Raw genomic sequence first — 19798 nt, 5'->3', positions numbered from 1 at the left:
CCCTCTATCCCCTGTCTAACCCCCTGTCTAACCCTCTATCCCCCTGTCTAACCCTCTATCCCCCTGTCTAACCCTCTAACCCCCTGTCTAACCCTCTATCCCCCTGTCTAACCCCCTGTCTAACCCTCTAACCCCCTGTCTAACCCCCTAACCCCCTGTCTAACCCCCTGTCTAACCCTCTATCCCCCTGTCTAACCCCCTAACCCCCTGTCTAACCCTCTATCCCCCTGTCTAACCCTCTATCCCCCTGTCTAACCCTCTATCCCCCTGTCTAACCCTCTATCCCCCTGTCTAACCCCTAACCCCCTGTCTACCCCTCTAACCCCCTGTCTACCCCTAACCCAGTGACCAGGGCTCCTCATAGGACGATCAGTAGTGACCAGGACTCCTCATAGGACGATCAGTAGTGACCAGGGTTCCCATGACGACATGACAGACACCAGGGTTCCCATGACGACATGACACACACCAGGGTTCCCATGACGACATGACAGACACCAGGGTTTCCATGACGACATGACAGACACCAGGGTTCCCATGACGACATGACAGACACCAGGGTTCCCATGACGACATGACAGACACCAGGGTTCCCATGACGACATGACAGACACCAGGGTTCCCACGACGACATGACAGACACCAGGGTTCCATGATGACAGACACCAGGGTTCCCATGACGACATGACACCAGGGTTCCACCAGGGTTCCAGCAGTCAGGAGTCCAAACTCTTCTCCAAAGGAAGTGTAACCTAACTCTTAACGTTCCTCTGTTCTGGACCTGCTGAGTCCAGAACCGGAGCAGAAGGTCCAGCACTCTGGTCTGGCTGGTCTTAGAAAATAATGTACTACCCAATTTTCCCCATAGGAGAACCCACGTGACAATAGCTATTTTTGGTTCCAAGTGGAACCCTTTAATTAATACAAGGTTCTACGTGGAACCAGTTTCATCACTAAAAAGGTTCTAAGTAGAACCTTGTTCACCACCAAAAAAAGGGGTTCTCCGATGGGGACAAGAAAATACTTTTTCTCTAAAGAGCGTAGTTGGAGTCGGTCAGTCTAGCAGCGCGTCTGGTCTGGAGTAACCAAACAGTCTGAAGTCCGGTTCATACAGCCTGTAGAGATTCCTCCTGGCCACTAGGGGCACCCTGCTGAACCAGTCCTCCTGCCAGCTGCTGGTCGTCTGGTTCCTGGGAGAGGAGGGGAAGTCCACCACGTTGTCCACCTTCAAAACCCTCAGCAGCTGTTCAGCATCCTCCTCCACCGTCTCCAGCTGACCCACAAAGTCATACTGGGGGGAGAGGGGGGGGCAGAGAGGGGGGAGAGGGGAGAGGAGGGGGAGAGAGAGGGGAGAGAGGGGGAGGGGGGGGCAGTGGAGGGGGAGAGGGGAGAGGAGGGGGAGAGAGGGAGAGGAGGGGGAGAGGAGAGGGGGAGAGAGGGGGAAGGGGAGGGGGGAGGGGGGAGAGGGGGCAGGGGAGAGAGGGGAGAGGGGGGGAGGGGGAGAGAGGGGAGAGGAGGGGGACAGGGAAGAGGGGAGGGCAGGGCAGGGGAGAGAGGGGAGAGGGGAGGGCAGGGGAGAGGGGGGGAGGGCAGGGGAGAGGGGGGGCAGGGGAGAGAGGGGAGAGGGGGGGAGGGGAGAGGAGGGCAGGGAAGAGGGGAGGGCAGGGGAGAGGGGGGGCAGGGGAGAGAGGGGAGGGCAGGGGAGAGGGGGGGCAGGGAGAGGGGGGGCAGAGAGAAAGTTAACCTGTCTGTAACATATGATTTGGCTGAGACAGTTTTGCAGAGCAGCCTGACTACCAACCCAGTTATATTCTAGTCTAGTAGATGAAAAGGCTTGTCTTCCCTTATATTCTAGTCTAGTAGATGAAAAGGCTGGTCTTCCCTTATATTCTAGTAGATGAAAAGGCTTGTCTTCCCTTATATTCTAGTAGATGAAAAGGCTTGTCTTCCCTTATATTCTAGTCTAGTAGATGAAAAGGCTTGTCTTCCCTTATATTCTAGTCTAGTAGATGAAAAGGCTGGTCTTCCCTTATATTCTAGTAGATGAAAAGGCTTGTCTTCCCTTATATTCTAGTCTAGTAGATGAAAAGGCTTGTCTTCCCTTATATTCTAGTAGATGAAAAGGCTGGTCTTCCCTTATATTCTAGTCTAGTAGATGAAAAGGCTTGTCTTCCCTTATATTCTAGTCTAGTAGATGAAAAGGCTGGTCTTCCCTTATATTCTAGTCTAGTAGATGAAAAGGCTGGTCTTCCCTTATATTCTAGTCTAGTAGATGAAAAGGCTTGTCTTCCCTTATATTCTAGTAGATGAAAAGGCTTGTCTTCCCTTATATTCTAGTCTAGTAGATGAAAAGGCTGGTCTTCCCTTATATTCTAGTCTAGTAGATGAAAAGGCTGGTCTTCCCTTATATTCTAGTCTAGTAGATGAAAAGGCTGGTCTTCCCTTATATTCTAGTCTAGTAGATGAAAAGGCTGGTCTTCCCTTATATTCTAGTCTAGTAGATGAAAAGGCTTGTCTTCCCTTATATTCTAGTCTAGTAGATGAAAAGGCTTGTCTTCCCTTATATTCTAGTAGATGAAAAGGCTGGTCTTCCCTTATATTCTAGTAGATGAAAAGGCTTGTCTTCCCTTATATTCTAGTAGATGAAAAGGCTGGTCTTCCCTTATATTCTAGTAGATGAAAAGGCTTGTCTTCCCTTATATTCTAGTCTAGTAGATGAAAAGGCTGGTCTTCCCTTATATTCTAGTAGATGAAAAGGCTGGTCTTCCCTTATATTCTAGTCTAGTAGATGAAAAGGCTGGTCTTCCCTTATATTCTAGTCTAGTAGATGAAAAGGCTTGTCTTCCCTTATATTCTAGTCTAGTAGATGAAAAGGCTTGTCTTCCCTTATATTCTAGTAGATGAAAAGGCTGGTCTTCCCTTATATTCTAGTAGATGAAAAGGCTTGTCTTCCCTTATATTCTAGTAGATGAAAAGGCTTGTCTTCCCTTATATTCTAGTCTAGTAGATGAAAAGGCTTGTCTTCCCTTATATTCTAGTAGATGAAAAGGCTGGTCTTCCCTTATATTCTAGTAGATGAAAAGGCTTGTCTTCCCTTATATTCTAGTAGATGAAAAGGCTGGTCTTCCCTTATATTCTAGTAGATGAAAAGGCTTGTCTTCCCTTATATTCTAGTAGATGAAAAGGCTGGTCTTCCCTTATATTCTAGTAGATGAAAAGGCTTGTCTTCCCTTATATTCTAGTAGATGAAAAGGCTGGTCTTCCCTTATATTCTAGTAGATGAAAAGGCTTGTCTTCCCTTATATTCTAGTAGATGAAAAGGCTTGTCTTCCCTTATATTCTAGTAGATGAAAAGGCTGGTCTTCCCTTATATTCTAGTAGATGAAAAGGCTTGTCTTCCCTTATATTCTAGTAGATGAAAAGGCTTGTCTTCCCTTATATTCTAGTCTAGTAGATGAAAAGGCTGGTCTTCCCTTATATTCTAGTCTAGTAGATGAAAAGGCTGGTCTTCCCTTATATTCTAGTCTAGTAGATGAAAAGGCTTGTCTTCCCTTATATTCTAGTCTAGTAGATGAAAAGGCTGGTCTTCCCTTATATTCTAGTCTAGTAGATGAAAAGGCTTGTCTTCCCTTATATTCTAGTAGATGAAAAGGCTTGTCTTCCCTTATATTCTAGTAGATGAAAAGGCTTGTCTTCCCTTATATTCTAGTAGATGAAAAGGCTTGTCTTCCCTTATATTCTAGTCTAGTAGATGAAAAGGCTTGTCTTCCCTTATATTCTAGTCTAGTAGATGAAAAGGCTGGTCTTCCCTTATATTCTAGTAGATGAAAAGGCTTGTCTTCCCTTATATTCTAGTCTAGTAGATGAAAAGGCTGGTCTTCCCTTATATTCTAGTAGATGAAAAGGCTTGTCTTCCCTTATATTCTAGTAGATGAAAAGGCTTGTCTTCCCTTATATTCTAGTAGATGAAAAGGCTTGTCTTCCCTTATATTCTAGTAGATGAAAAGGCTTGTCTTCCCTTATAGTCTAGTAGATGAAAAGGCTTGTCTTCCCTTATATTCTAGTCTAGTAGATGAAAAGGCTTGTCTTCCCTTATATTCTAGTCTAGTAGATGAAAAGGCTGGTCTTCCCTTATATTCTAGTCTAGTAGATGAAAAGGCTTGTCTTCCCTTATATTCTAGTCTAGTAGATGAAAAGGCTTGTCTTCCCTTATATTCTAGTCTAGTAGATGAAAAGGCTGGTCTTCCCTTATATTCTAGTAGATGAAAAGGCTGGTCTTCCCTTATATTCTAGTCTAGTAGATGAAAAGGCTGGTCTTCCCTTATATTCTAGTAGATGAAAAGGCTTGTCTTCCCTTATAGTCTAGTAGATGAAAAGGCTGGTCTTCCCTTATATTCTAGTCTAGTAGATGAAAAGGCTTGTCTTCCCTTATATTCTAGTCTAGTAGATGAAAAGGCTTGTCTTCCCTTATATTCTAGTCTAGTAGATGAAAAGGCTTGTCTTCCCTTATATTCTAGTAGATGAAAAGGCTTGTCTTCCCTTATATTCTAGTCTAGTAGATGAAAAGGCTTGTCTTCCCTTATATTCTAGTAGATGAAAAGGCTGGTCTTCCCTTATATTCTAGTAGATGAAAAGGCTGGTCTTCCCTTATATTCTAGTAGATGAAAAGGCTGGTCTTCCCTTATATTCTAGTCTAGTAGATGAAAAGGCTGGTCTTCCCTTATATTCTAGTCTAGTAGATGAAAAGGCTTGTCTTCCCTTATATTCTAGTCTAGTAGATGAAAAGGCTTGTCTTCCCTTATATTCTAGTCTAGTAGATGAAAAGGCTTGTCTTCCCTTATATTCTAGTCTAGTAGATGAAAAGGCTGGTCTTCCCTTATATTCTAGTAGATGAAAAGGCTTGTCTTCCCTTATATTCTAGTAGATGAAAAGGCTTGTCTTCCCTTATATTCTAGTAGATGAAAAGGCTTGTCTTCCCTTATATTCTAGTCTAGTAGATGAAAAGGCTGGTCTTCCCTTATATTCTAGTAGATGAAAAGGCTTGTCTTCCCTTATATTCTAGTAGATGAAAAGGCTGGTCTTCCCTTATATTCTAGTAGATGAAAAGGCTGGTCTTCCCTTATATTCTAGTAGATGAAAAGGCTTGTCTTCCCTTATATTCTAGTCTAGTAGATGAAAAGGCTTGTCTTCCCTTATATTCTAGTAGATGAAAAGGCTTGTCTTCCCTTATATTCTAGTCTAGTAGATGAAAAGGCTTGTCTTCCCTTATATTCTAGTCTAGTAGATGAAAAGGCTTGTCTTCCCTTATATTCTAGTCTAGTAGATGAAAAGGCTTGTCTTCCCTTATATTCTAGTAGATGAAAAGGCTTGTCTTCCCTTATATTCTAGTAGATGAAAAGGCTTGTCTTCCCTTATATTCTAGTAGATGAAAAGGCTTGTCTTCCCTTATATTCTAGTCTAGTAGATGAAAAGGCTTGTCTTCCCTTATATTCTAGTAGATGAAAAGGCTTGTCTTCCCTTATATTCTAGTAGATGAAAAGGCTTGTCTTCCCTTATATTCTAGTCTAGTAGATGAAAAGGCTTGTCTTCCCTTATATTCTAGTCTAGTAGATGAAAAGGCTTGTCTTCCCTTATATTCTAGTCTAGTAGATGAAAAGGCTTGTCTTCCCTTATATTCTAGTAGATGAAAAGGCTTGTCTTCCCTTATATTCTAGTAGATGAAAAGGCTTGTCTTCCCTTATATTCTAGTCTAGTAGATGAAAAGGCTTGTCTTCCCTTATATTCTAGTAGATGAAAAGGCTGGTCTTCCCTTATATTCTAGTAGATGAAAAGGCTTGTCTTCCCTTATATTCTAGTCTAGTAGATGAAAAGGCTTGTCTTCCCTTTTATTCTAGTCTAGTAGATGAAAAGGCTTGTCTTCCCTTATATTCTAGTCTAGTAGATGAAAAGGCTGGTCTTCCCTTATATTCTAGTCTAGTAGATGAAAAGGCTGGTCTTCCCTTATATTCTAGTCTAGTAGATGAAAAGGCTTGTCTTCCCTTATATTCTAGTAGATGAAAAGGCTGGTCTTCCCTTATATTCTAGTCTAGTAGATGAAAAGGCTGGTCTTCCCTTATATTCTAGTCTAGTAGATGAAAAGGCTGGTCTTCCCTTATATTCTAGTCTAGTAGATGAAAAGGCTTGTCTTCCCTTATATTCTAGTAGATGAAAAGGCTTGTCTTCCCTTATATTCTAGTCTAGTAGATGAAAAGGCTGGTCTTCCCTTATATTCTAGTCTAGTAGATGAAAAGGCTTGTCTTCCCTTATATTCTAGTCTAGTAGATGAAAAGGCTTGTCTTCCCTTATATTCTAGTCTAGTAGATGAAAAGGCTTGTCTTCCCTTATATTCTAGTCTAGTAGATGAAAAGGCTGGTCTTCCCTTATATTCTAGTAGATGAAAAGGCTTGTCTTCCCTTATAGTCTAGTAGATGAAAAGGCTTGTCTTCCCTTATATTCTAGTCTAGTAGATGAAAAGGCTTGTCTTCCCTTATATTCTAGTCTAGTAGATGAAAAGGCTTGTCTTCCCTTATATTCTAGTAGATGAAAAGGCTTGTCTTCCCTTATATTCTAGTCTAGTAGATGAAAAGGCTTGTCTTCCCTTATATTCTAGTAGATGAAAAGGCTTGTCTTCCCTTATATTCTAGTCTAGTAGATGAAAAGGCTGGTCTTCCCTTATATTCTAGTCTAGTAGATGAAAAGGCTTGTCTTCCCTTATATTCTAGTAGATGAAAAGGCTTGTCTTCCCTTATATTCTAGTCTAGTAGATGAAAAGGCTGGTCTTCCCTTATATTCTAGTCTAGTAGATGAAAAGGCTGGTCTTCCCTTATATTCTAGTAGATGAAAAGGCTTGTCTTCCCTTATATTCTAGTCTAGTAGATGAAAAGGCTGGTCTTCCCTTATATTCTAGTAGATGAAAAGGCTTGTCTTCCCTTATATTCTAGTAGATGAAAAGGCTGGTCTTCCCTTATATTCTAGTAGATGAAAAGGCTTGTCTTCCCTTATATTCTAGTAGATGAAAAGGCTGGTCTTCCCTTATATTCTAGTCTAGTAGATGAAAAGGCTTGTCTTCCCTTATATTCTAGTAGATGAAAAGGCTGGTCTTCCCTTATATTCTAGTAGATGAAAAGGCTTGTCTTCCCTTATATTCTAGTAGATGAAAAGGCTGGTCTTCCCTTATATTCTAGTAGATGAAAAGGCTTGTCTTCCCTTATATTCTAGTCTAGTAGATGAAAAGGCTTGTCTTCCCTTATATTCTAGTCTAGTAGATGAAAAGGCTTGTCTTCCCTTATATTCTAGTCTAGTAGATGAAAAGGCTTGTCTTCCCTTATATTCTAGTCTAGTAGATGAAAAGGCTTGTCTTCCCTTATATTCTAGTCTAGTAGATGAAAAGGCTTGTCTTCCCTTATATTCTAGTCTAGTAGATGAAAAGGCTTGTCTTCCCTTATATTCTAGTCTAGTAGATGAAAAGGCTTGTCTTCCCTTATATTCTAGTAGATGAAAAGGCTTGTCTTCCCTTATATTCTAGTAGATGAAAAGGCTTGTCTTCCCTTATATTCTAGTAGATGAAAAGGCTTGTCTTCCCTTATATTCTAGTCTAGTAGATGAAAAGGCTTGTCTTCCCTTATATTCTAGTCTAGTAGATGAAAAGGCTTGTCTTCCCTTATATTCTACTAGATGAAAAGGCTTGTCTTCCCTTATATTCTAGTCTAGTAGATGAAAAGGCTTGTCTTCCCTTATATTCTAGTAGATGAAAAGGCTGGTCTTCCCTTATATTCTAGTAGATGAAAAGGCTTGTCTTCCCTTATATTCTAGTCTAGTAGATGAAAAGGCTGGTCTTCCCTTATATTCTAGTCTAGTAGATGAAAAGGCTTGTCTTCCCTTATATTCTAGTCTAGTAGATGAAAAGGCTGGTCTTCCCTTATATTCTAGTCTAGTAGATGAAAAGGCTTGTCTTCCCTTATATTCTAGTAGATGAAAAGGCTTGTCTTCCCTTATATTCTAGTCTAGTAGATGAAAAGGCTTGTCTTCCCTTATATTCTAGTCTAGTAGATGAAAAGGCTTGTCTTCCCTTATATTCTAGTCTAGTAGATGAAAAGGCTGGTCTTCCCTTATATTCTAGTAGATGAAAAGGCTTGTCTTCCCTTATAGTCTAGTAGATGAAAAGGCTTGTCTTCCCTTATATTCTAGTCTAGTAGATGAAAAGGCTTGTCTTCCCTTATATTATAGTCTAGTAGATGAAAAGGCTTGTCTTCCCTTATATTCTAGTAGATGAAAAGGCTTGTCTTCCCTTATATTCTAGTCTAGTAGATGAAAAGGCTTGTCTTCCCTTATATTCTAGTAGATGAAAAGGCTGGTCTTCCCTTATATTCTAGTAGATGAAAAGGCTTGTCTTCCCTTATATTCTAGTAGATGAAAAGGCTGGTCTTCCCTTATATTCTAGTCTAGTAGATGAAAAGGCTTGTCTTCCCTTATATTCTAGTAGATGAAAAGGCTTGTCTTCCCTTATATTCTAGTCTAGTAGATGAAAAGGCTGGTCTTCCCTTATATTCTAGTAGATGAAAAGGCTTGTCTTCCCTTATATTCTAGTCTAGTAGATGAAAAGGCTTGTCTTCCCTTATATTCTAGTCTAGTAGATGAAAAGGCTTGTCTTCCCTTATATTCTAGTCTAGTAGATGAAAAGGCTTGTCTTCCCTTATATTCTAGTCTAGTAGATGAAAAGGCTTGTCTTCCCTTATATTCTAGTCTAGTAGATGAAAAGGCTGGTCTTCCCTTATATTCTAGTAGATGAAAAGGCTTGTCTTCCCTTATATTCTAGTCTAGTAGATGAAAAGGCTTGTCCTCCCTTATATTCTAGTCTAGTAGATGAAAAGGCTTGTCTTCCCTTATATTCTAGTAGATGAAAAGGCTGGTCTTCCCTTATATTCTAGTCTAGTAGATGAAAAGGCTGGTCTTCCCTTATATTCTAGTAGATGAAAAGGCTGGTCTTCCCTTATATTCTAGTAGATGAAAAGGCTTGTCTTCCCTTATATTCTAGTAGATGAAAAGGCTTGTCTTCCCTTATATTCTAGTCTAGTAGATGAAAAGGCTGGTCTTCCCTTATATTCTAGTCTAGTAGATGAAAAGGCTGGTCTTCCCTTATATTCTAGTAGATGAAAAGGCTTGTCTTCCCTTATATTCTAGTCTAGTAGATGAAAAGGCTTGTCTTCCCTTATATTCTAGTCTAGTAGATGAAAAGGCTGGTCTTCCCTTATATTCTAGTAGATGAAAAGGCTTGTCTTCCCTTATATTCTAGTCTAGTAGATGAAAAGGCTTGTCTTCCCTTATATTCTAGTCTAGTAGATGAAAAGGCTGGTCTTCCCTTATATTCTAGTCTAGTAGATGAAAAGGCTGGTCTTCCCTTATATTCTAGTCTAGTAGATGAAAAGGCTTGTCTTCCCTTATATTCTAGTAGATGAAAAGGCTGGTCTTCCCTTATATTCTAGTAGATGAAAAGGCTGGTCTTCCCTTATATTCTAGTCTAGTAGATGAAAAGGCTGGTCTTCCCTTATATTCTAGTAGATGAAAAGGCTTGTCTTCCCTTATATTCTAGTCTAGTAGATGAAAAGGCTGGTCTTCCCTTATATTCTAGTAGATGAAAAGGCTTGTCTTCCCTTATAGTCTAGTAGATGAAAAGGCTTGTCTTCCCTTATATTCTAGTCTAGTAGATGAAAAGGCTTGTCTTCCCTTATATTATAGTCTAGTAGATGAAAAGGCTTGTCTTCCCTTATATTCTAGTAGATGAAAAGGCTTGTCTTCCCTTATATTCTAGTCTAGTAGATGAAAAGGCTTGTCTTCCCTTATATTCTAGTAGATGAAAAGGCTTGTCTTCCCTTATATTCTAGTCTAGTAGATGAAAAGGCTTGTCTTCCCTTATATTCTAGTAGATGAAAAGGCTTGTCTTCCCTTATATTCTAGTCTAGTAGATGAAAAGGCTGGTCTTCCCTTATATTCTAGTCTAGTAGATGAAAAGGCTTGTCTTCCCTTATATTCTAGTAGATGAAAAGGCTTGTCTTCCCTTATATTCTAGTCTAGTAGATGAAAAGGCTGGTCTTCCCTTATATTCTAGTCTAGTAGATGAAAAGGCTTGTCTTCCCTTATATTCTAGTAGATGAAAAGGCTGGTCTTCCCTTATATTCTAGTAGATGAAAAGGCTTGTCTTCCCTTATATTCTAGTAGATGAAAAGGCTGGTCTTCCCTTATATTCTAGTCTAGTAGATGAAAAGGCTTGTCTTCCCTTATATTCTAGTAGATGAAAAGGCTTGTCTTCCCTTATATTCTAGTCTAGTAGATGAAAAGGCTGGTCTTCCCTTATATTCTAGTAGATGAAAAGGCTTGTCTTCCCTTATATTCTAGTCTAGTAGATGAAAAGGCTTGTCTTCCCTTATATTCTAGTCTAGTAGATGAAAAGGCTTGTCTTCCCTTATATTCTAGTCTAGTAGATGAAAAGGCTTGTCTTCCCTTATATTCTAGTCTAGTAGATGAAAAGGCTGGTCTTCCCTTATATTCTAGTCTAGTAGATGAAAAGGCTTGTCTTCCCTTATATTCTAGTCTAGTAGATGAAAAGGCTTGTCTTCCCTTATATTCTAGTCTAGTAGATGAAAAGGCTGGTCTTCCCTTATATTCTAGTAGATGAAAAGGCTTGTCTTCCCTTATATTCTAGTAGATGAAAAGGCTTGTCTTCCCTTATATTCTAGTCTAGTAGATGAAAAGGCTTGTCTTCCCTTATATTCTAGTAGATGAAAAGGCTGGTCTTCCCTTATATTCTAGTAGATGAAAAGGCTGGTCTTCCCTTATATTCTAGTCTAGTAGATGAAAAGGCTTGTCTTCCCTTATATTCTAGTCTAGTAGATGAAAAGGCTTGTCTTCCCTTATATTCTAGTAGATGAAAAGGCTGGTCTTCCCTTATATTCTAGTCTAGTAGATGAAAAGGCTTGTCTTCCCTTATATTCTAGTCTAGTAGATGAAAAGGCTTGTCTTCCCTTATATTCTAGTCTAGTAGATGAAAAGGCTTGTCTTCCCTTATATTCTAGTCTAGTAGATGAAAAGGCTTGTCTTCCCTTATATTCTAGTAGATGAAAAGGCTTGTCTTCCCTTATATTCTAGTAGATGAAAAGGCTTGTCTTCCCTTATATTCTAGTCTAGTAGATGAAAAGGCTTGTCTTCCCTTATATTCTAGTAGATGAAAAGGCTTGTCTTCCCTTATATTCTAGTAGATGAAAAGGCTGGTCTTCCCTTATATTCTAGTCTAGTAGATGAAAAGGCTGGTCTTCCCTTATATTCTAGTCTAGTAGATGAAAAGGCTGGTCTTCCCTTATATTCTAGTCTAGTAGATGAAAAGGCTTGTCTTCCCTTATATTCTAGTAGATGAAAAGGCTTGTCTTCCCTTATATTCTAGTAGATGAAAAGGCTTGTCTTCCCTTATATTCTAGTAGATGAAAAGGCTGGTCTTCCCTTATATTCTAGTCTAGTAGATGAAAAGGCTTGTCTTCCCTTATATTCTAGTCTAGTAGATGAAAAGGCTGGTCTTCCCTTATATTCTAGTCTAGTAGATGAAAAGGCTTGTCTTCCCTTATATTCTAGTAGATGAAAAGGCTTGTCTTCCCTTATATTCTAGTCTAGTAGATGAAAAGGCTGGTCTTCCCTTATATTCTAGTAGATGAAAAGGCTTGTCTTCCCTTATATTCTAGTCTAGTAGATGAAAAGGCTTGTCTTCCCTTATATTCTATTCTAGTAGATGAAAAGGCTTGTCTTCCCTTATATTCTAGTAGATGAAAAGGCTTGTCTTCCCTTATATTCTAGTCTAGTAGATGAAAAGGCTTGTCTTCCCTTATATTCTAGTAGATGAAAAGGCTTGTCTTCCCTTATATTCTAGTAGATGAAAAGGCTTGTCTTCCCTTATATTCTAGTAGATGAAAAGGCTTGTCTTCCCTTATATTCTAGTAGATGAAAAGGCTGGTCGTCCCTTATATTCTAGTAGATGAAAAGGCTGGTCTTCCCTTATATTCTAGTAGATGAAAAGGCTTGTCTTCCCTTATATTCTAGTAGATGAAAAGGCTTGTCTTCCCTTATATTCTAGTAGATGAAAAGGCTTGTCTTCCCTTATATTCTAGTAGATGAAAAGGCTTGTCTTCCCTTATATTCTAGTAGATGAAAAGGCTTGTCTTCCCTTATATTCTAGTCTAGTAGATGAAAAGGCTTGTCTTCCCTTATATTCTAGTAGATGAAAAGGCTTGTCTTCCCTTATATTCTAGTCTAGTAGATGAAAAGGCTTGTCTTCCCTTATATTCTAGTAGATGAAAAGGCTTGTCTTCCCTTATATTCTAGTAGATGAAAAGGCTGGTCTTCCCTTATATTCTAGTAGATGAAAAGGCTTGTCTTCCCTTATATTCTAGTCTAGTAGATGAAAAGGCTTGTCTTCCCTTATATTCTAGTCTAGTAGATGAAAAGGCTTGTCTTCCCTTATATTCTAGTAGATGAAAAGGCTTGTCTTCCCTTATATTCTAGTAGATGAAAAGGCTTGTCTTCCCTTACAGTCTAGTAGATGAAAAGGCTTGTCTTCCCTTATATTCTAGTCTAGTAGATGAAAAGGCTTGTCTTCCCTTATATTCTAGTCTAGTAGATGAAAAGGCTGGTCTTCCCTTATATTCTAGTAGATGAAAAGGCTTGTCTTCCCTTATATTCTAGTAGATGAAAAGGCTTGTCTTCCCTTATATTCTAGTCTAGTAGATGAAAAGGCTTGTCTTCCCTTATATTCTAGTCTAGTAGATGAAAAGGCTTGTCTTCCCTTATATTCTAGTAGATGAAAAGGCTTGTCTTCCCTTATATTCTAGTCTAGTAGATGAAAAGGCTGGTCTTCCCTTATATTCTAGTAGATGAAAAGGCTGGTCTTCCCTTATATTCTAGTCTAGTAGATGAAAAGGCTGGTCTTCCCTTATATTCTAGTAGATGAAAAGGCTTGTCTTCCCTTATATTCTAGTCTAGTAGATGAAAAGGCTTGTCTTCCCTTATATTCTAGTAGATGAAAAGGCTTGTCTTCCCTTATATTCTAGTCTAGTAGATGAAAAGGCTGGTCTTCCCTTATATTCTAGTAGATGAAAAGGCTTGTCTTCCCTTATATTCTAGTAGATGAAAAGGCTTGTCTTCCCTTATATTCTAGTAGATGAAAAGGCTTGTCTTCCCTTATATTCTAGTCTAGTAGATGAAAAGGCTTGTCTTCCCTTATATTCTAGTAGATGAAAAGGCTTGTCGTCCCTTATATTCTAGTAGATGAAAAGGCTTGTCTTCCCTTATATTCTAGTCTAGTAGATGAAAAGGCTTGTCTTCCCTTATATTCTAGTCTAGTAGATGAAAAGGCTTGTCTTCCCTTATATTCTAGTCTAGTAGATGAAAAGGCTTGTCTTCCCTTATATTCTAGTAGATGAAAAGGCTTGTCTTCCCTTATATTCTAGTCTAGTAGATGAAAAGGCTGGTCTTCCCTTATATTCTAGTAGATGAAAAGGCTTGTCTTCCCTTATATTCTAGTAGATGAAAAGGCTTGTCTTCCCTTATATTCTAGTAGATGAAAAGGCTTGTCTTCCCTTATATTCTAGTAGATGAAAAGGCTGGTCTTCCCTTATATTCTAGTAGATGAAAAGGCTTGTCTTCCCTTATATTCTAGTAGATGAAAAGGCTTGTCTTCCCTTATATTCTAGTAGATGAAAAGGCTTGTCTTCCCTTATATTCTAGTCTAGTAGATGAAAAGGCTTGTCTTCCCTTATATTCTAGTAGATGAAAAGGCTGGTCTTCCCTTATATTCTAGTCTAGTAGATGAAAAGGCTGGTCTTCCCTTATATTCTAGTAGATGAAAAGGCTTGTCTTCCCTTATATTCTAGTCTAGTAGATGAAAAGGCTGGTCTTCCCTTATATTCTAGTCTAGTAGATGAAAAGGCTTGTCTTCCCTTATATTCTAGTAGATGAAAAGGCTGGTCTTCCCTTATATTCTAGTCTAGTAGATGAAAAGGCTTGTCTTCCCTTATATTCTAGTAGATGAAAAGGCTTGTCTTCCCTTATATTCTAGTCTAGTAGATGAAAAGGCTTGTCTTCCCTTATATTCTAGTAGATGAAAAGGCTTGTCTTCCCTTATATTCTAGTAGATGAAAAGGCTTGTCTTCCCTTATATTCTAGTCTAGTAGATGAAAAGGCTTGTCTTCCCTTATATTCTAGTAGATGAAAAGGCTTGTCTTCCCTTATATTCTAGTCTAGTAGATGAAAAGGCTTGTCGTCCCTTATATTCTAGTCTAGTAGATGAAAAGGCTGGTCTTCCCTTATATTCTAGTCTAGTAGATGAAAAGGCTTGTCTTCCCTTATATTCTAGTAGATGAAAAGGCTGGTCTTCCCTTATATTCTAGTAGATGAAAAGGCTTGTCTTCCCTTATATTCTAGTCTAGTAGATGAAAAGGCTTGTCTTCCCTTATATTCTAGTAGATGAAAAGGCTTGTCTTCCCTTATATTCTAGTCTAGTAGATGAAAAGGCTGGTCTTCCCTTATATTCTAGTCTAGTAGATGAAAAGGCTGGTCTTCCCTTATATTCTAGTCTAGTAGATGAAAAGGCTTGTCTTCCCTTATATTCTAGTCTAGTAGATGAAAAGGCTGGTCGTCCCTTATATTCTAGTCTAGTAGATGAAAAGGCTTGTCTTCCCTTATATTCTAGTCTAGTAGATGAAAAGGCTTGTCTTCCCTTATATTCTAGTAGATGAAAAGGCTTGTCTTCCCTTATATTCTAGTCTAGTAGATGAAAAGGCTTGTCTTCCCTTATATTCTAGTAGATGAAAAGGCTTGTCTTCCCTTATATTCTAGTCTAGTAGATGAAAAGGCTTGTCTTCCCTTATATTCTAGTCTAGTAGATGAAAAGGCTGGTCGTCCCTTATATTCTAGTCTAGTAGATGAAAAGGCTTGTCTTCCCTTATATTCTAGTCTAGTAGATGAAAAGGCTTGTCTTCCCTTATATTCTAGTAGATGAAAAGGCTTGTCTTCCCTTATATTCTAGTCTAGTAGATGAAAAGGCTTGTCTTCCCTTATATTCTAGTAGATGAAAAGGCTTGTCTTCCCTTATATTCTAGTCTAGTAGATGAAAAGGCTTGTCTTCCCTTATATTCTAGTCTAGTAGATGAAAAGGCTGGTCTTCCCTTATATTCTAGTCTAGTAGATGAAAAGGCTTGTCTTCCCTTATATTCTAGTAGATGAAAAGGCTTGTCTTCCCTTATATTCTAGTAGATGAAAAGGCTGGTCTTCCCTTATATTCTAGTAGATGAAAAGGCTTGTCTTCCCTTATATTCTAGTAGATGAAAAGGCTTGTCTTCCCTTATAGTCTAGTAGATGAAAAGGCTTGTCTTCCCTTATATTCTATTCTAGTAGATGAAAAGGCTTGTCTTCCCTTATATTCTAGTAGATGAAAAGGCTTGTCTTCCCTTATATTCTAGTCTAGTAGATGAAAAGGCTTGTCTTCCCTTATATTCTAGTAGATGAAAAGGCTTGTCTTCCCTTATATTCTAGTAGATGAAAAGGCTTGTCTTCCCTTATATTCTAGTCTAGTAGATGAAAAGGCTTGTCTTCCCTTATATTCTAGTCTAGTAGATGAAAAGGCTGGTCTTCCCTTATATTCTAGTAGATGAAAAGGCTTGTCTTCCCTTATATTCTAGTCTAGTAGATGAAAAGGCTGGTCTTCCCTTATATTCTAGTAGATGAAAAGGCTTGTCTTCCCTTATATTCTAGTCTAGTAGATGAAAAGGCTTGTCTTCCCTTATATTCTAGTCTAGTAGATGAAAAGGCTCGTCTTCCCTTATATTCTAGTAGATGAAAAGGCTTGTCTTCCCTTATATTCTAGTAGATGAAAAGGCTTGTCTTCCCTTATATTCTAGTCTAGTAGATGAAAAGGCTTGTCTTCCCTTATATTCTAGTAGATGAAAAGGCTTGTCTTCCCTTATATTCTAGTAGATGAAAAGGCTTGTCTTCCCTTATATTCTAGTAGATGAAAAGGCTTGTCTTCCCTTATATTCTAGTCTAGTAGATGAAAAGGCTTGTCTTCCCTTATATTCTAGTCTAGTAGATGAAAAGGCTTGTCTTCCCTTATATTCTAGTAGATGAAAAGGCTTGTCTTCCCTTATATTCTAGTCTAGTAGATGAAAAGGCTGGTCTTCCCTTATATTCTAGTAGATGAAAAGGCTTGTCTTCCCTTATATTCTAGTAGATGAAAAGGCTTGTCTTCCCTTATATTCTAGTAGATGAAAAGGCTTGTCTTCCCTTATATTCTAGTAGATGAAAAGGCTTGTCTTCCCTTATATTCTAGTCTAGTAGATGAAAAGGCTTGTCTTCCCTTATATTCTAGTAGATGAAAAGGCTTGTCTTCCCTTATATTCTAGTCTAGTAGATGAAAAGGCTGGTCTTCCCTTATATTCTAGTAGATGAAAAGGCTTGTCTTCCCTTATATTCTAGTAGATGAAAAGGCTTGTCTTCCCTTATATTCTAGTCTAGTAGATGAAAAGGCTGGTCTTCCCTTATATTCTAGTAGATGAAAAGGCTTGTCTTCCCTTATATTCTAGTAGATGAAAAGGCTTGTCTTCCCTTATATTCTAGTAGATGAAAAGGCTTGTCTTCCCTTATATTCTAGTCTAGTAGATGAAAAGGCTTGTCTTCCCTTATATTCTAGTCTAGTAGATGAAAAGGCTGGTCTTCCCTTATATTCTAGTAGATGAAAAGGCTTGTCTTCCCTTATATTCTAGTAGATGAAAAGGCTTGTCTTCCCTTATAGTCTAGTAGATGAAAAGGCTGGTCTTCCCTTATATTCTAGTAGATGAAAAGGCTTGTCTTCCCTGTTATTGAGGACCAATCAGTCCTGTCTTATGGACCTGTCCCCCTATTCCAGACTGGTAGAATAGTATAATCCATGTTATTGAGGACCAGGACCAATCAGTCCTGTCTTATGGACCTGTCCCCCTATTCCAGACTGGTAGAATAGTATAATCCATGTTATTGAGGACCAATCAGTCCTGTTTTATGGACCTGTCCCCCTATTGCAGACTGGTAGAATAGTATAATCCATGTTATTGAGGACCAATCAGTCCTGTCTTATGGACCTGTCCCCCTATTCCAGACTGGTAGAATAGTATAATCCATGTTATTGAGGACCAGGACCAATCAGTCCTGTTTTATGGACCTATCCCTCTATTCCAGACTGGTAGAATAGTATAATCCATGTTATTGAGGACCAATCAGTCCTGTCTTATGGACCTGTCCCCCTATTGCAGACTGGTAGAATAGTATAATCCATGTTATTGAGGACCAATCAGTCCTGTCTTATGGACCTGTCCCCCTATTCCAGACTGGTAGAATAGTATAATCCATGTTATTGAGGACCAGGACCAATCAGTCCTGTTTTATGGACCTGTCCCCCTATTGCAGACTGGTAGAATAGTATAATCCATGTTATTGAGGACCAGGACCAATCAGTCCTGTCTTATGGACCTGTCCCCCTATTGCAGACTGGTAGAATAGTATAATCCATGTTATTGAGGACCAATCAGTCCTGTTTTATGGACCTGTCCCCCTATTCCAGACTGGTAGAATAGTATAATCCATGTTATTGAGGACCAATCAGTCCTGTCTTATGGACCTGTCCCCCTATTCCAGACTGGTAGAATAGTATAATCCATGTTATTGAGGACCAGGACCAATCAGTCCTGTTTTATGGACCTGTCCCCCTATTCCAGACTGGTAGAATAGTATAATCCATGTTATTGAGGACCAATCAGTCCTGTCTTATGGACCTGTCCCCCTATTGCAGACTGGTAGAATAGTATAATCCATGTTATTGAGGACCAATCAGTCCTGTTTTATGGACCTGTCCCCCTATTCCAGACTGGTAGAATAGTATAATCCATGTTATTGAGGACCAATCAGTCCTGTTTTATGGACCTGTCCCCCTATTGCAGACTGGTAGAATAGTATAATCCATGTTATTGAGGACCAATCAGTCCTGTCTTATGGACCTGTCCCCTATTGCAGACTGGTAGAATAGTATAATCCATGTTATTGAGGACCAATCAGTCCTGTCTTATGGACCTGTCCCCCTATTCCAGACTGGTAGAATAGTATAATCCATGTTATTGAGGACCAGGACCAATCAGTCCTGTCTTATGGACCTGTCCCCCTATTCCAGACTGGTAGAATAGTATAATCCATGTTATTGAGGACCAATCAGTCCTGTTTTATGGACCTGTCCCCCTATTGCAGACTGGTAGAATAGTATAATCCATGTTATTGAGGACCAATCAGTCCTGTCTTATGGACCTGTCCCCCTATTGCAGACTGGTAGAATAGTATAATCCATGTTATTGAGGACCAATCAGTCCTGTTTTATGGACCTGTCCCCCTATTGCAGACTGGTAGAATAGTATAATCCATGTTATTGAGGACCAATCAGTCCTGTTTTATGGACCTGTCCCCCTATTCCAGACTGGTAGAATAGTATAATCCATGTTATTTGTAAAGTAGTGGGGACTGATGTTTGCTGGTCTAATAAATGCAGAACGTTGGGCTCCACATTAGTTAGATGACAAGAGTTCACTCTTCTTCCACCAGAAGGTGGATCTTGGTTGTTTACTTCTGCCAAAACACTTCTTCTTCTTAGACATTGGATAAATAAATGTAGTATTGTTGTTATATATTACCTGTATTTGACAGGGGTGGCAGAGCCGGTAGACCTGTCTCCAGTGCTCGTTGAAAGGGGCTTCGCTCTCCGTCTGGGGGTCCAGTAGGTATTGGACAAACTCTGAGAAGGAAGGGGGCGGATTCCCGCAGGAAACGCATCGCCCGCTGCCGCGGGAGGTTCAGAGTGGTTACCGTAGCGACGGAGCATGGGCAGAGCGAATCGGCGGTAGAACTCCTCGTTGGGCTGCTCGAACTTGTTCCGATACGCCGAGATGAGGCGGACGAACGGATCTCTGACAAACAGGAACTTGGTGTACTTCTGGAGCTTCACCTTGACAAACAAACAAACCACCTTTATTAAACCTAACCCTAACCCTAACCTCTTCTTACTAACCTAACCCTAACCCAACCTAACCTCTTCTTCACCTAACCCAACCTCCCACTTCTTCTCTACTCCTGCCCTACCTGCTTCCACACCTCTCTCCCGCCTAGCCTTTTCTTCATTTCTTTGGCCTACCCTGTCCCTACTTCTTTTTTTCTTCTTCCTTTTGCACCTAACCTAGCCCTCTTTGCCTCTGCCCGCCCTGCCTGCTCTACCCCTATTTCCTACTGACCCTGCCTGCCTGCCTACCTCTCTCTACCTGCCTGGCCTTGCTCCTTGTTCTTGCTGGCCCTGGCCACCCCCTAAGCCTGGCCCTGGCCTCCCCTCTTCCCTGCCTGTCTTTTGCTGTTTTTTCTCTTTCTTCTTCCCTGCCTGGCCTTTTTTTCCTCTGTTCCTCCTGTTCTTCTTCTCTCCTCCTTTCCTGCCTCCTTTTTGCCTGGCCTGGCCCTTCCCCGGCCCTTTTTTTTCCTTCCCTTCTTTGCCTGCCCCCCAACCTCTCTTTTCTTTTTCTTTTCCCCTCCTTTCTACTCCTAACTTCTTCTTTCTTCTTACTAATCTGCCTAACTGCCTAACCTAACCTCCCTTAACCTAACCTAACCCTAACCTATCTCTCCTAACACTTCTTCACCCTAACCCTAACCCTAACCTAACCCT

The 19798-nt window shown here is 39.8% G+C and overlaps 1 protein-coding gene across 1 annotated transcript in view; it reads right to left on the bottom strand.

Annotated features, from left to right (window-relative positions):
- Positions 1-310: 310 nt before the first annotated feature.
- chst12a (carbohydrate (chondroitin 4) sulfotransferase 12a) overlaps positions 311-19798 on the bottom strand; it is a 70947-nt gene continuing 51459 nt past the window's right edge. The window contains 3 exon segments of the mRNA XM_045712667.1: positions 311-1291; positions 18783-18896; positions 18899-19093. Of these exon segments, the coding sequence (XP_045568623.1) occupies positions 1055-1291; positions 18783-18896; positions 18899-19093 (546 nt within the window). The 3' untranslated portion in view covers positions 311-1054.

This window comes from Salmo salar, unplaced genomic scaffold (assembly GCF_905237065.1).
Source record: "Salmo salar unplaced genomic scaffold, Ssal_v3.1, whole genome shotgun sequence".
Classification (NCBI taxonomy): domain Eukaryota; kingdom Metazoa; phylum Chordata; class Actinopteri; order Salmoniformes; family Salmonidae; genus Salmo; species Salmo salar.
This window is presented reverse-complemented; position numbering and strand designations above follow the sequence as displayed.